The 15995-nt window shown below is 35.2% G+C and overlaps 1 protein-coding gene across 10 annotated transcripts in view; it reads right to left on the minus strand.

The window, feature by feature from the left end:
- FSIP2 (fibrous sheath interacting protein 2) overlaps window positions 1-15995 on the minus strand; it is a 203027-nt gene that overhangs the window by 13729 nt on the left and 173303 nt on the right. For 5 of the 10 annotated variants that reach the window (XR_012123650.1, XM_073218546.1, XM_073218548.1 and 2 more), the window contains 4 exons: window positions 12806-12918; window positions 11950-11995; window positions 3308-6954; window positions 696-796 (listed from right to left, as the gene is read on the minus strand). Coding sequence is in view for 6 of the 10 variants with exons in the window: in XM_073218546.1 (XP_073074647.1) it covers window positions 696-796; window positions 3308-6954; window positions 11950-11995; window positions 12806-12918 (3907 nt within the window). In the remaining 4 variants the exon portion in view is untranslated. The other 5 variants (XR_012123653.1, XR_012123652.1, XR_012123651.1 and 2 more) reach the window with 3 other exon arrangements.

The raw sequence follows: 15995 nt of genomic DNA on the forward strand, positions 1-15995 counted from the left end.
TGTTGCTTCTCTCACAATAGAAAATGGTACATATTCCAGATTATGAATATTCTTACAAGGTTAGGAACAATTTTAAACAAGTTTTAACTATTTAGATACAGTCTAGATTTTAAGTCTATAATGTACTCTGTTCTTTGTCCTCTATAGTTGCCACACAGTCCAGATTTTGCACCTAGTCATCTACACTTAGTCTTCTCTTCTCTTCATGTAAATACTGTCCATCCTTATAGGCTCACATCAAACTCCATTGCTTTCTAGAATTGGTCTCTGAATGCTTAAGCTTACACTGCTCCTTCTCTTCTTTAGATTCTTCTTATAGGAAGTTATACACACTGGAACATTTAGCTCCTTAAGAGAGTTGAGTAGGAACCTTTGGTTAACAGTGCAGTTACTGCTGTGACCCAGTGTCTATCTCCCAGGTTAAAACAAAAACAAAACACACTAGCAAATTCTTGATCCAAGACCCTGCAATGCTAGAAAGGATGTAGAGACCAGGGAACTGCAAATAGGCCATCATGTTGTAAAGGGACACTTTAAGAAGTGTCCACAGTGGGGAGCTAAGGGAAGGAAGAATAATGAGGAGTTGAGGGAAGGTCTAGGGCTGAAGCGTTGCCCATGGTTGAGCACCATATTCTTCCCATAAGCATTACTTTCATCTCAGATTTCTATATGTATATTGCTTTAATTTCACGGACCTGGCATATGAATTCAAATCTTCTTGCTTGCATGAAGATATACTCTTAATTCTTTCTGTTAAGTAACATATTCGTTCAGCAGTAAGATTTCTTCCTTCTTTCTGGAAAGGTGAAAACCAGATATTACATTCAAGAGAGGTTGATAGATAACTTTCTCACCTTATTCGCATATTTTACACTCTGATGTCCACATTAAATGACACAAGGCTTTAGAGATTACTTAAAAGATAGATGAATCCTATAATTCTAATTAAAATGTTTCTAATGTTCTTTGAAAATGCTTCAGTGAATATGATCTATAGACTAATAGTAGAGTTTGAATTGTATAGATTTTCAACACGAAGCTAGCACAATGTTTGAAGAATATAGTTTTCCACTTCTGTACTTTACAAATATTTTTTATCATCTCTTACTGAGTTTAAAAAGAAAAAGAACAAATATTACTCTGGTCAATTCAGTAGCTTGTCAGGTCAATCTTTTTTAGAAAAAAGGACTTATTGAAATGTAGTTTATACATGGTATTATATTGGTTTCAGATGAACAACTTACTGATTCATCAATATACACAGTACTGAATGCTCACCATTATAAGCGCAATTACCTTTACCACCATTCCCTATATACTTCCATCCCTGTGACTAAATTATTTTGTAATTTGTAGTCTGTACCTCTTTACCCCCTACAAGTTATTTCACCCATGCCTCCCCCAGTGGTAACCGTCTTTTCTCTGTATTTCAGTCTATTTCTGTTTGCTTTTAGATTCCACAAATAAGTGAAACCATATGATATTCCTCTTTCTCTGACTTATTTCACTTAGTGCAAAACTGCCTAGGCCCATCCATGTTATCACAAATGGCAAGAAATCTTTTTTATGGCTGAGTAATATTCCATAGAAATACCATTATCTCCATCCATTCAGTGATGGACACTTTGGTTGCTTTCCATATATGGCTATTATATATAATGCTGTAGTAAACACAGGGGTGCATATATCTTTTTGATTAATGATTATGTTTTCTTTGGGTAGATTACCCAGTAGTAGAATTACTGGTTCAGGTGGTATTTCTATTTTTAGTTTTTTTGAGAAACTCCATACTGCTTACACTCTGATCTATTTGTCAGGAAGTCATGTGTGATTTCATGGTACTAACTTTTATTATAATAACTCTATTGTAATGTCTGTTAGAATCTCAAAAAGGCTACTACTGAGATGATTGTTCATGCATCGATTCTGACTTCTGCTAATATTATAACATTTCTCAAGCTATCGATGAAACCAGCATTTCTGACTATGAGAAAACCAAGAGTAAAATTTCTGACAATTCTACAGATAACTAAAAACTAATTTTAAGTAATGTTATTCTGTTCAGAAATTTTATTCCCAAGGGATTACTTACATATGAATGAAGACTACCAAGTAACGTGCTAATGTAATGTAAGAACCCAAATGGCAGAGGTAACTTTAGAGCTAGAAAGCACTGTCATCTGGTACAAAATACTTAGGGCAAATGGTTTAAATTAGAGCCTCAGCCCATGATAATCTCCATATTTGGGCATGAACACATAAAGCACTTATTGAAATATTTCTCATCCCAAGATTTAGTTCAGTCAGTAACAAGACAGTGCTGGAGAAAATTCACTTCAAGTTTACATTCCAGGGAGTAACTCTGGTTATTGTGCAGGCCATAGATTATATCCCTAAACACATTCAGTCCTCTTAGGAGCAAATACCATCAGTACAAGGGGATTTGTTAAAAATCATAAGTATAGTGGATCAACACAGTTCTATGGGACAATCCCTTTGCCCTCAGTGGTATAGTTTTCTTGTAACAAGAACATCATTTCAGCATTTTAAATCCCAATTAGTTTAATGTATTGGAGCTCAAGTATAGAGCTACAGGGCTATAGGTCTATAGCAAGAAGAAATGGGTTCATAAAAATGGCAGTACATGGGCTGCTGGGTCTTGAACAAGGATAGAAGAGGAATGAAACTGGGCACTTCTTAAGAGTATAGAAAAACTCAGGAAGGCTAATTAAAGTAAGATAATAAAGAAGTATAATCTAAGTGTCTATAGTCTAATGTTTGTTGATGAATGTTGCTAAAAGTAAAAAGTACTGTGTAGAGCCATAAGTTTGAGAAATTAAAACTATTTTAGCTTATTTTTGAAAGTTCATATATCCTGATAGCCTATTAACTGGGTCTTTAAGATACCATTAGATTACCCACAATAAAAACCTACAGGAACTATATGAGATTGCTTTTCTGAATTTTCAAATGAAGATCATAATTTTAGTCAGCCTGGTTTTACTATTAAGTGTATGTCCCCATGTTCCCATATTTTTCTTTTAAAAGCCAGTTTAAACTGATTGTCTTAGGAAAACTAGCCTGAGACCTTGAGAGTGTGAGCCACAGAGCTGATGTGGCAAGTCCCAGTAAGTTACATCACTTTATTGATGAACAAGTATAACCAATTCTCACAGTGCTGGGCAATAAGAAAAAATGCACTTCCATATACCTGTTTGAGGAAGGGAATCACAGAACAATTATGCCTCACTATTCACTTGTATTTTGAATTTTAATTTTAATGTTTTCTTACTGCTTTTGCACTTACCTCTAGGGGTCTTACATCCAATTGTCCTGTCTTAGTCAATGAAGCATGTCTTCCTTTCTTTATCTTTCCTAAATTAGATGTGTCTGATGAAGAGATACTTCTCCAGGCACTTCTTAGCTCTTCTATGTTATGTCCAGTTTTTCTTAAACAGTCCGTCTCAAGTTTTTCAAGAGATTGAGTTTTTACAGAAATGACTGCTAAGTGTTCTGAGATAATGTCAGGATCTATTTTGACTGGCTTCTTCCTAATATGTGGGACTATTTTAATTGGAAACTCATCTTCAACTGAATCTTGCTCTGACTCTCCTTTTTCTAAGTCAGGGATCATTTTATCAGCATACTTCCATGCCTTTTCAACAATTCTATTAATGTCTTGATCTCCAAAGAGATCAGCACTTGAATTCTTTAACTTAACTGTATCTAATTGAAGATTTGAAACTCCATTAATAATTAAACTAGCCACTTCCTTAATGAAGGCTCTGTTTGTACCTTTTATGTTATAATAAAGATCTTTATGGGTTCCAGATTGTTGCAGTATATCACTGTAAATAGAATCAATAACCTGAGAAATCATTTCTATGCTCTCTGGATTTAAAAAGTGTTCTTCAGGATCAGCAGAAACAAGATTAATATTATTTTTGGAAATTTCAGCTGCCACAGATTTTGTCAGTTGAGATGCAATTTTATTTAACTCAGGCTTTGACAAGTTTTTTGCATCTTTGCTTGAGACACTGGGCAATGTTACAATTTTAGCCAAGAACAAAGCCAAAGCTTCCTCTAAAGTTATAGTATCTAACATAGGACCTTTTTTGGATGAAGACTTTTCCTGGGACTTAAACTTATCAACAGTTTTGACAACTTTTTCCATAATTTTGACAGCTTCCAAAACTAATTCTGAATTTGATACTTCTTCCTCAAATTTAGGTTGAAATTCAGAATTGGAAATTTCCTGCACCATTAAAAAACCTATTATATTAGAAAGGGCATTGCTCTTACCCATTAAATCTTTCAATATAGAGATGTGTGAGCCAGAGTGCTTTAAAACACTAGTATAAACAGAATTAACTATTTTTTCAATAGTTTCATTGTCAGCTGAAGGTACAGTAGGCAATTTCTTGGCTGGTGATACAAGTTTAATGTTACTTTTAGAGATAAATTCTTGTATTGAATTTAATATTTTTGAGGTTATCTTTCGCATTTTTTGCATTTCAGTTTCTCCAGATTTGGTTCTTTCCTTATCTACTGTTGGAAACATAGATAAAAGCTTTGATAAAAATTTTACAGCAGTTTCTTCTATTACATCAAAAGGCAGTATATGAGCACGTGGTTGAGGCTGGGGAGCGTCAGCAGTTGTGATAACATCTTTAAGAATATTTTCAACAATGTAGTTAACTTCTGAACACTGATATGGAGTTAGCTCTCCAGAAAAATAGTTCTGCAGCTGATTGCCAGACACTTCTTTTAGAATCAGGCCAACTATGCTTTTGAAAAGGATTCTGCATCCACTGGATACACAATTTTGTATAATCTCTCGTGACCCATACTGTGACAAAAGATCACTATAAATAGAATGAACCACTAATTGAATAATTTCATCATCGTTGGGATGTAAGGAGTCCACATACTGTATAATCATATCATATTTGGAGATCTCTGTTGTAACTGTACTTAATAACTTCATTTGAAGAAAATCCAGTTCTGTGAACCGTTTGCCCTCAGGTGTTTCTGCTTTGGTGTTAGACAGACTTGAGAAAATTTTAGATAAGAGAGCAGAAATCACATTCTCTAAAAATTCATGAGGCAGCATGACGGTATATGGTGACAACGCTTGATATTCTTTGCTGGCTCTTTTAACCACGTTTTGGATCTTTTTAACAACATCCTTAGATTTGAGAGGCAAACATGCTGAAGCTGGAATCTCATCACAAAATCCAAAATTAAGCTGCTGTTGAAAAATTTCATTTATCACTGCACTAGTTAGTTGTCTTGCTATGGTTTCCCCATTAGTTTTTATACTCTTACAAATGGAGTCTTGAGACCTATATTCCTTCAAAATATTGCATACAGAGGAGTGAACAACTTTGTTGACCAATGTTTGATCAATTGCTGGTATGTTATTTAGGAAAGGTATCTTGTTTAAAGAGGAGTTTTTAGTCATTTTGTGCATATGTGGAATTTCATCCACAGTTTTCTTAATGCTAGATGATGCCTTTTCTGCAGTTGACTCTTTATGCCCGGAAAGTACTTTAGGAACTGATAATGACATGTTTTCTACTGGGGGAAGAAACTGATTTTCCGGGTCTCTTCTAAATACCTTAATTTGAGCATCTGAAAACTCCTTTAACAGTGAATCAGTAAGTTTCATAACTGTGTCATACAGTTCCGTTTGATTTTCATCCTCACTTACATTTTCACATCTTTCACACATTTGTGTTTCTGGTGACGAGGAAAAGATCAATTTGTTTATCATTTCAGTGATAATATCTTCTAAAAATGTAGCAGGAAAAATTCCAGCTTTATGTTTTGGTTGGTACTGATGACTATCTGTTTTACTAGGTTCAATTTTAATCTCCTTTACTTTCACTTTCTCTTTTTCTCTCTCTTTCTCTCCCTCTTTCTCTATGGCAGGGAGATTTTTGCTAATTGAGAGGGATAAATCCTTTGTTGAAACAGACTGTGCAGTATCCTTGCCAACCTCCTGAATTACCTGCAGTGACCTATCACTTGGGGGACTTTGGACATGTGAATCATCTGTGGATCCCTGAGAATGATATATTTCTAAGACAGCATCATAAGTATTTTCAATGATATTTTGAACATGATCATAATCTGAATACTGTTCCTCATTTACAGCGATTTGAGATGGAGAGGCTTGTCTTTCCATTCCATTTGATTTTGGGGTAGCTGCTTTCAAAATTTTCTGTGTTATGGTCTCTGTATTTCTCACTTTAGATGCCAAAGAAGATAAATGAAAGGGCTCGTCTTCTTTTTTTAATGAATTTTCTCTTACTCTGTTAATCTTTTCACTGTCTGTTTCAAAATCTGCTCCAGGTATTTCCTTCTCATGTTCTATATCATTAGTAGCTGCTGAAAATTGTGTGTGTGCCTCATTACCTTGCCTTTCCTCAGATTCTGGAGCTGATGTACTTTCCTTCTCAGTGTCATTATTTTTATGTGTTAGTCTTAAGTCTGGGTCCTTTGTAGCTTTACTTTTCGTACTAGTAGTGGAAGTAACTTTTGATATATTCTCATTGTATTTTCTAATTGAAATTCTCATTTTATTTTCCTTCTCCTTTTTATCTGCCACACCTGCAGCTGACTCTGATAACAGGTTAACCACATTATTTTTCATGATTCCAGTTATAGTGGTAACTATGGGATATTGGATGTTGCCTTTTTTCATTGATGTCTCCTCACCTTTGAAACCTTTCTTTCTATTCATTGCACGTCTATCTATTGCCAGTGTGTTCACTAAATTTTTCTGGTCTGAGTTTAGAGAAGTAAGTTTATATGATTGTGTTGGTGAAGCAAGTTGGTTCCATTTTAAGCATCTGTTTACTGGTGTAGAAATTTTCTCTGTTAGGCATTGAATCCTCTGGGTGATGTTATGTGGATTTAGAAATGAAAAGAAGGTAGAAGACCCATCACCTGAAAAAAAGTGGTTGAATTTTGAATGCAGAGATTGCTTTCTGGGCTAAAGCATTAATCATTTCTATTGCAATGCTATTTTTATCATCCTTCTGAACATCATTAGATCCCTACTTTGCTATGAATTGATCATAGAAGGGAGAGAAATAAAGAATCACCAGTGTTTACAATAGCTCAATAAGCGAGTTAAGTTAGACGGTAAGATAGTAAAGAAGCTAACCTTGAACCTTTGGTAACAGTGAACCTAAACCCTGCAAATGGCAATAAGTACATATCTATCAATAATCACCCTAAATGTAAATGGCCTGAATGCACCAATCAAAAGACACACAGTAATAGTATGGATAAAAAAGCAAGACCCATTTATATGCTGCTTACAAGAGACTCACCTCAAACCCAAAGACATGCACAAACTAAAAGTCAAGAGATGGATAAACATATTTCATGCAAACAACAGGGACAAAAAAGCAGGTGTTGCAGTACTAGTATCAGACAAAATAGACTTCAAAACAAAGAAAGTAACAACAGATAAAGAAAGACATTACATAATGATAAAAGGGTCAGTCCAACAAGAGGATATGACCATTATAAAAATATATGCACCCAACAGAGGAGCACTAGCATATGTGAAACAAATACTAACAGAACTAAAGGAGAAAATAGAATGCAATGCATTCATTTTGGGAGACTTCAATACACCACTCACTCCAAAGGACAGATCCACCAGACAGAAAATAAGTAAAGACACAGAGGCACTGAACAACGCCCTAGAACAGATGGACCTAATAAACATCTATAGAACTCTACATCCAAAAGCAACAGGATATACATTCTTCTCAAGTGCACATGGAACATCCTCCAGAACAGACCACATACTAGGCCACAAAAAGAGCCTCAGTAAATTCAAAAAGATTGAAATTCTATCAACCAACTTTTCAGACCACAAAGGTATAAAACTAGAAATAAATTGGACAAAGAAAGCAAAAAGGCTCACAAACACATGGAGGCTTAACAACATGCTCCTAAATAATCAATAGATCAATAACCAAATTAAAGTAGAAATCAAGCAATATATGGAAACGAATGACAACAACAGAAAGCCCCAACTTCTGTGGGATGCAGCGAAAGCAGTCTTAAGAGGAAAGTATATAGCAATCCAGGCATACTTAAAGAAGGAAGAACAATCCTAAATGAATGGTCTAATGTCACAATTATCGAAATTGGAAAAAGAAGAACAAATGAGGCCTAAGGTCAGAAGAAGGAGGGACATAATAAAGATCAGAGAAGAAATAAATAAAATGGAAAAGACTGAAACAATAGAAAAACATCAATGAAACCAAGAGCTGGTTCTTCGAGAAAATAAACAAAATAGATAAGCTTCTAGCCAGATTTATTAAGAGAAAAAGAGAATCAACACACATCACCAGAATCAGAAACAAGAAAGGCAAAATTATGACAGACCCTACAGAAATACAAAGAATTATTAGAGACTACTATGAAAACCTATATGCTAACAAGCTGGAAAACCTAGCAGAAATGGACAACTTCCTAGAAAAATATAACCTTTCAAGACTGTCCCAAGAAGAAACAGAAAATCTAAACAGACCAATTACCAGCAACAAAATTGAAGTGGTAATCAAAAAACTACCCAATAACAAAAACCCTGGGCCAGGTGGATTTACCTCAGAATTTTATCAGACATACAGAGAAGACATAATATTCATTCTCCTTAAAGTTTTCAAAAAAATAGAAGAGGAGGGGATACTCCCAAACTCATTCTATGAAGCTAACATCACCCTAATACCAAAACCAGGCAAAGACCCCACCAAAAAAGAAAACTACAGACTAATATCCCTGATGAACGTAGATGCAAAAATACTCAACAAAATATTAGCAAACCAAATTCAAAAATACATCAAACAGATCATACACCATGACCAAGTGGGACTCATCCAGGGATGCAAGGATGGTACAACATTCGAAAATCCATCAACATCATCCATCACATCAACAAAAAGAAGGACAAAAACCACATGACCATCTCCATAGATGCTGAAAAAGCATTTGATAAAATTCAACATCCATTCATGATAAAAACCCTCAACACAATGGGTACAGAGGGCAAGCCGCTCAACATTATAAAGACCATATATGATAAACCCACAGCCAACATCATACTGAACAGCGAGAAGCTGAAAGCTTATCCTCTAAGACTGGGAACAAGACAGGGATGCCCAATATCCCCACTGTTACTCAACATAGTACTGTAGGTCCTAGCCACGGCAATTAGACAAAACAAAGAAATACAAGGAATCCAGATTGGTAAAGAAGAAGTTAAAGAGTCACTATTTGCAGATGACATGATATTGTACATAAAAAACCCTAAAGACTCCACACCAAAATGACCAGAACTAATATCCAAATTCAGGAAAGTTGCAGGATACAAAATTAAGACACAGAAATCTGTGGCTTTCATATACACTAACAATGAACTAATTGAAAGGGAAATCAGGAAAACAATTCCATTCACAATAGCATCAAAAAGAATAAAATACCTAGGAATAAACCTAACCAAAGAAGTGAAAGACCTATACCCTGAAAACTATAAGACACTCAAGAGAAATTAAAGAGGACACTAACAAATGGAAACTCATCCCATGCACTTGGCTAGGAAGAATTAATATCGTCAAAATGGCCATCCTGACCAAAGCAATATACAGATTCGCTGCAATCCTTATCAAATTACCAACAGCATTCTTCAACGAACTAGAACAAACAGTTCTAAAATTCATATGGAACCAACAAAGAGCCCGAATAGCCAAAGCAAGCCTGAGAAGGAAAAATAAAGTGGAGGGTATCTCACTTCCCAACTTCAAGTTCTACTACAAAGCCACAGTAATCAAGACAATTTGGTACTGGCACAAGAACAGACCCATTGACCAATGGAACAGACTAGAGAGCCCTGATATAAACCCAACCATATATGGTCAATTAATATATGACAAAGGAGCCATGGACATACACAGTGGGGAAATGACAGCCTCTTCAACAGCTGGTGTTGGCAAAACTGGACAGCTATATGCAAGAGAATGAAACTGGATTATTGTTTAACCCCATACACAAAAGTAAACTTGTAATTGATTAAAGACTTGAATGTAAGTCATGAAACCATAAAATTCGTAGAAGACAATCTAGGCAAACATCTCCTGAATATAGGCAGGAGCAAATTCTTCCTGAACCGATCTCCTCAAGAAAAGGAAATAAAAGCGAAAATGAACTCATGGGACTACATCAAACTAAAAAGTTTTTGTACGGCAAAGGACATCATCAACAGAACAAAAAGGCATCCTACAGTATGGGAGAATATATTTGTAAATGACATATCTGACAAGGGGTTAACATCCAAAATACATAAAGAACTCACACACCTCAACACCCAAAAAGCAAATAACCCGATTTACAAATGGGCAGAGGATATGAAGAGATGGCTCTCCAAAGAAATTCAGATGGCCAACAGACACATGAAAAGATGCTCCACATCGCTAATCATCAGAGAAATGCAAATTAAAACTACAATGAGATATCACCTCACACCAGTAAGGATGGCCAGCATCGAAAAGACTAAAAACAACAAATACTGGTGAAGATGCAGAGAAAGGGGAACCCTCCTACTCTGCTGGTGGGAATATAAGCTAGTTCAACCACTGTGGAAAGAAATATGGAGGTTCCTCAAAAAACTAAATATAGAAACACCATTTGACCCAGGAATCCCACTCCTTGGAATATACCCAAAGAATATAACTTCTCAGATTCAAAAAGACATATGCACCCCTATGTTTATCGCAGCACTTTTTACAATAGCCAAGATATGGAAGCAACCTAAGTGTCCATCAGGAGATGAATGGATAAAGAAGATGTGGGACATATATACAATGGAAAACTACTCAGCCATAAGAAGAAAACAGATCCTACCATTTGCAACAACATGGATGGAACTAGAGGGTATTATGCTCAGTGAAATAAGCCAGGCGGAGAAACACAAGTACCAGATGACTTCACTCATATGTGGAGTATAAGAATAAAGAAAAACTTAAGGAACAAAACAGCAGCAGAATCACAGAACCCACGAATTGACTAACAGTTACCAAAGGGAAAGGGACTGGAGAGGATGGGTGGGAAGGGAGGGATAAGGGTAGGAAAAAGAAAGGGGGCATTACAATTAGCATGTATACTGTGGGAGGCAGGTACAGGGCAGGCTCTACCACACAGAGAAGTAATGATACAGCATCTTACTATGCTGATGGACAGTGACTGTGAAGGGGTATGTGGAGGGGACTTGGTGAAGGGGAGCCTAGTAAACAATATTCTTCATGTAATTATAGATTAGTGATATCAAAATTTAAAAAAAAGCAAAAAAATTCAATATATTGGTAATTATTGGCATATGAATTTCACCTTTCAAACACCTCATTAAAAAAAAACAAAAATCTAATCAAGAAATAAATTGGGTTTTCTTTAGGTATTTATTTCCCACCTTGTGGATTCTTAACTTTAGCCAGAAAGTCGAGAAAATAACCCTGAAGAATTCAAGTCTCTGTCAAGTGCTGGTATCTGTCTTGCTTAGATGCCTAGGGGCCCTAAGAAGCTGGAAATCCTGGGGCAGAGAAATGATTTCCAACTTCAGTGTTACATCCTAGCATGTCTGCAGTGATCTCTAGAGAATTCATTCATGTATTTATTTAAAATATATTTCTAGTCAAAACATGTAATATTATGCTGTGTAGTACTTTTACAAAGCCAAGAAGACGTGCTGCAATAACAACTTGACTGAAATTAAAATGTGCTAATTCCAGGAAGGTTAGGGATAGACTGCAGTGTCAAGAGTACTTCAACCCCTAGGTTACAGTTTGTCACAAAGATGGAGGGTCCACCCATGCAGGTACAGGACTCTATTATTTCTTCTATTAACAGTATTACAGTTTTTCATTTTCTTACCTTTATTACCAAAAGTACTTGGATTTTTAGTTATCACTCCATCTTTCTGTATGGTACAAAATTAAAGAGAAAAACATTCATTAGTAACTGTTCTTCTGAAAAGGATTTTGCCTTCTATCAATCAACTAAATTAATACAGATTTTTTCCCCTCTAACTCTCATAAAAATTGTCTCAGAGACTATATATATTACCAACTACCTAGGATACCTTCCACACAGATTTCAAATTTAACTAGTTCAAAACTGAGTTCAATATATAGCCATTTGCTCCTCTTCTAATATTCTGTAATTTGTTTAAGATATAGTAATTCATTCAGTCGTTGATTCTGGTAAGTTTAGAATCATTCAGTTTGCTTCAGGGAGATACCATTCAACCCATTCCAATCCAAGTAATATTTAATGAGTGCAATTCTTAGAATAAAAATAAAATCAATCACCCACACTGTCATTTTACTGTAACAACATTAACATTTTTGTGTGTCTCTCAGCCCCACAAGACAAAGTTCTCAAAGGGAGTGATTATGTCTTATACATCTTTATATCCTACGTGTCCCAGTTCCCTCATTTTCCCTCCCTGTGGGCTTAACACGGTGTTCAGCCAACAGTAGAGCTCAATAAATGCTAGATATTATTATCATCATAATTGCTAAATGTGTCTTAGTTTCTGCTAAATTATACAATGAAATTAGCATAAAGATAGTCCAACAATTTCAGGGAAAAGGACTGGTTTCATAAAGAGGCCCTAATATCCTTAACCAGTCAATACCTTGATAGTGAAGGAGATGATTTATAATAGTGAAAGTTTGCCAGATAAATGAATAATCATCATAGAAAAGTTTGAGACATCATTTTATACCTTTTGTTCAGTGCCATTACTTTCGTCTGGTTGATAAACCACTGAAGTTACTGATGTTTTGACAACATTCTTTGAACTACTTAGAGATGGATGTATAGCATTTGATGTAGGTCCTAAAAGTAAATTAAAAACAAACACCTAAATGTTTTTAAACAACTTATTAAAATATAGTGGAAGTATAGTAATTCCTTAAAATGGTTTTATCCATTTAAAAATGTCTACAACTGTGAAACTATCACAGCAATTAAAATAACATTTCTAATACACTAAAAGTTTTCTCATCCACCTTTGTAATAGGTCCATCCCCTGACAACACTGCTGTTACCTCTCACAGAACATCAGTTTACATTTTCTGAACTTTTACATGAGTAGAATATATGATATGTACTTCTTTTCCCCTGGCTTCTTTCACTCGAAGTAAGTCACATGTTTTAATTTGGTCCTTTTTCTTTCTGAGATGTATTCCATTGTGTTGATATGTCACAATTTTTTTTATCCATTCACCTGTTGTTTGGGTTGTTATGTTGTAGAAATTGGCAGCTTGCTCGAAACTTTCTATGGAAATACAAAGGACTTGAATAACCAAGTCAACCTAGAAGAACAGCAAGTGTTGGAGCACTCAAACAGCCAAATTTCAAGACTTATAAAGCTATAGTAATTAAGAGAAAAGTGTATTCATAAAAGAACAAATAGATCAATAAAATAGAAGAGAATGTCCAGAAATAGGTCCATCTGTCTATGATCACTTTCCTTTCAAAGATGCCAATGTAACTCAATGGTGTTGAAGTAACTGAATGTATACAAGATAAGCTTGGATATTTCTGTTTTCACCAATAGCAAGGAAGCTATCAAAAATCACTATGATTATGTCAGAAAGGAATCAAGAGCTATCTTGAAGGGGCTCCCCCTGTCCAGCACTGTCACAATTTCACCATTAAAAAATTTAGTAACAGCAGTGTACTGAAGCACATCAAATTTATTTAAATCCATGAACTCACAGTAACAGAAAAAATTAATTACTATTGGAGGATGCTATTGGAACAACTCATTATTTTGAAAACTGATAAATGATGGTAAAATATTACACATTCATCTGTTTTTCTTAAGTATCCTGTACCACAATGTAACCAAACAAACTTGAGGGGAAATTTCTTTTTATAAAATGATTCCAGCTAATGTATAAAGAAATAATGATAAAAATAAAATATCCCAATTTTACAACTCCTAATTAATTCATGGATCTAGCTTGAATTAATGGCTGTACCACCCTTTTCAGAGCAGTGAATGGCCCACAGACGGTGAAGTCTCACAGACAGAAGAAAAGCTAATAAATCTTAGTGGATTTAGGCTAAATGAGAGACATGCTAGAGAGGCAGAACTCCCTCATATGGTCACAAAGACATGAGTTTTATGACTGCATTTTCTATTCTTATTTCTGTAATAAAGTTCCTTGTATCACAACAAAAAGAAAGAAAATTAACAGCTGTAATTAAAAAAGAGAAAGACAACAAGATATTATGTTTCCTGGTGGAAAGACACACCACCATCTATGAATTAGTCCTGCTAAAGAAAATGAACCTGCAATATGGTGGCATATGAAGATCCTGAACTTATCTGCTCTCCCTAGATGAAGCAAATCTACATATAGAATATTTCTCTCTGAAAAACACATGGAAACTAGCTGAACAGCTCTTGTACAATAAAGAATAAAAAGGCCAGATCAGGACAGGTAGGGGAAGAGAAACAGTGTAAGAGAAAATGAAAAGGCAACTCAGAGACTAGAAATACCTGCAAATCACATATCTGAAAAGACTTTTATTCAGAATATATATATAACTACTAACATTCAACAGTAAGGAAACTAGCCAATTTAAAATGAGCAAAAAGATTCAACAGATACTCCATTAAGTATGTTTTACAAAAATCAAAACAGCATATGAAAAGATATTCATCATCATTAGCCATCAGGGAAATGCAAATTAAACCACAATAACATACTACTACATCTATTAAAATGGCTAAAATAAAAATTACCCATGATATCAATGTTTGCAAAGATGTATAACAGATGGATCTCTCATGCATTGCTGACTGGAATGAAAATGTTATAGCCACTCTGGAAAAGAGCTGGAAAGTTCTTTTACAAATATTCTTACTATAAGACCCAACAATCCTTTGTTGACACAAAAAGCTGAACACAAGTACTTCTCATCTTCCTATTTGTAATCAGCAAAACCTGGAAACCCAAATTTCCTTCAACTAGTGAATGGATAAGCAAACTCTGGTATATACTACTACAATGCAATAGTACTCAGCAATAAAAAGGAGTTAACTAGTGATACATGCAGTACCTTGAATGACTTTCAAAGGCATAATACTAAGTGGAAGAAGACATTATCAAAAGGTCAAATATCATATGATTCCATTTATAAGACATTCTCCAAAGAAAAAAGAACTATACAGATGGGGAACCTATCAGTAGCTACCTCAGGTTATTAGTGGGAGGTAGAAAGGTGTGACTACTAGAATGTGAGAACTGTTCTGATGTGATTGTGGGAGAGAGCACACAAATCCATATGTGTGCTAAAATTCATGCAGTTGTACAAAAGTTCCATTTTGTTTTAGGATTTAAAAATCTAAATGCCTCCGGATCTTTGAAAATAAAAAAAAAGAGAGAGACAAGATCCAAAGTAGGGACTATAGGGAATTCAGGGCTCTGAACTCTGCCTCGAGAGTTGCCAGCTACAAAATGAGGGGCAAATTGCCCATAAGAGTGTAAAGGCTGGGACAGTGTACAGAGTTCATACTCAGGGTTCAATGATGAAATGATAGAAACTAGGTCTGATTATGGTAAATGGGAAAGACGGGCATTCCCATAATAGATAATGACTTGTGATAAGACATAATGACTTGTGATGTCACTACTGAACATTTCTAAAATTCACAAAAAAGGGATTCACATGCCACTCTCTTAGAAGGTAAGTAGATATAGGCCCCTGTTCCTCCCCTATCACATATGTATCAATATAATTTCAGAATTCATCTTTTAATGAAATATCTTCCAACTATGCCTAATTAAATTTTCAGGTTTGATCCCCAGTTGTCACAGATAGAATTGTAGCCTGGTGAGGCTGAAAGTAATATTTTCTATCTACCATCCTTTCCACCAATATCACTGAGAGTTCTGATA

Source organism: Manis javanica, chromosome 12 (assembly GCF_040802235.1).
Source record: "Manis javanica isolate MJ-LG chromosome 12, MJ_LKY, whole genome shotgun sequence".
NCBI classification, from domain to species: Eukaryota; Metazoa; Chordata; class Mammalia; order Pholidota; family Manidae; genus Manis; species Manis javanica.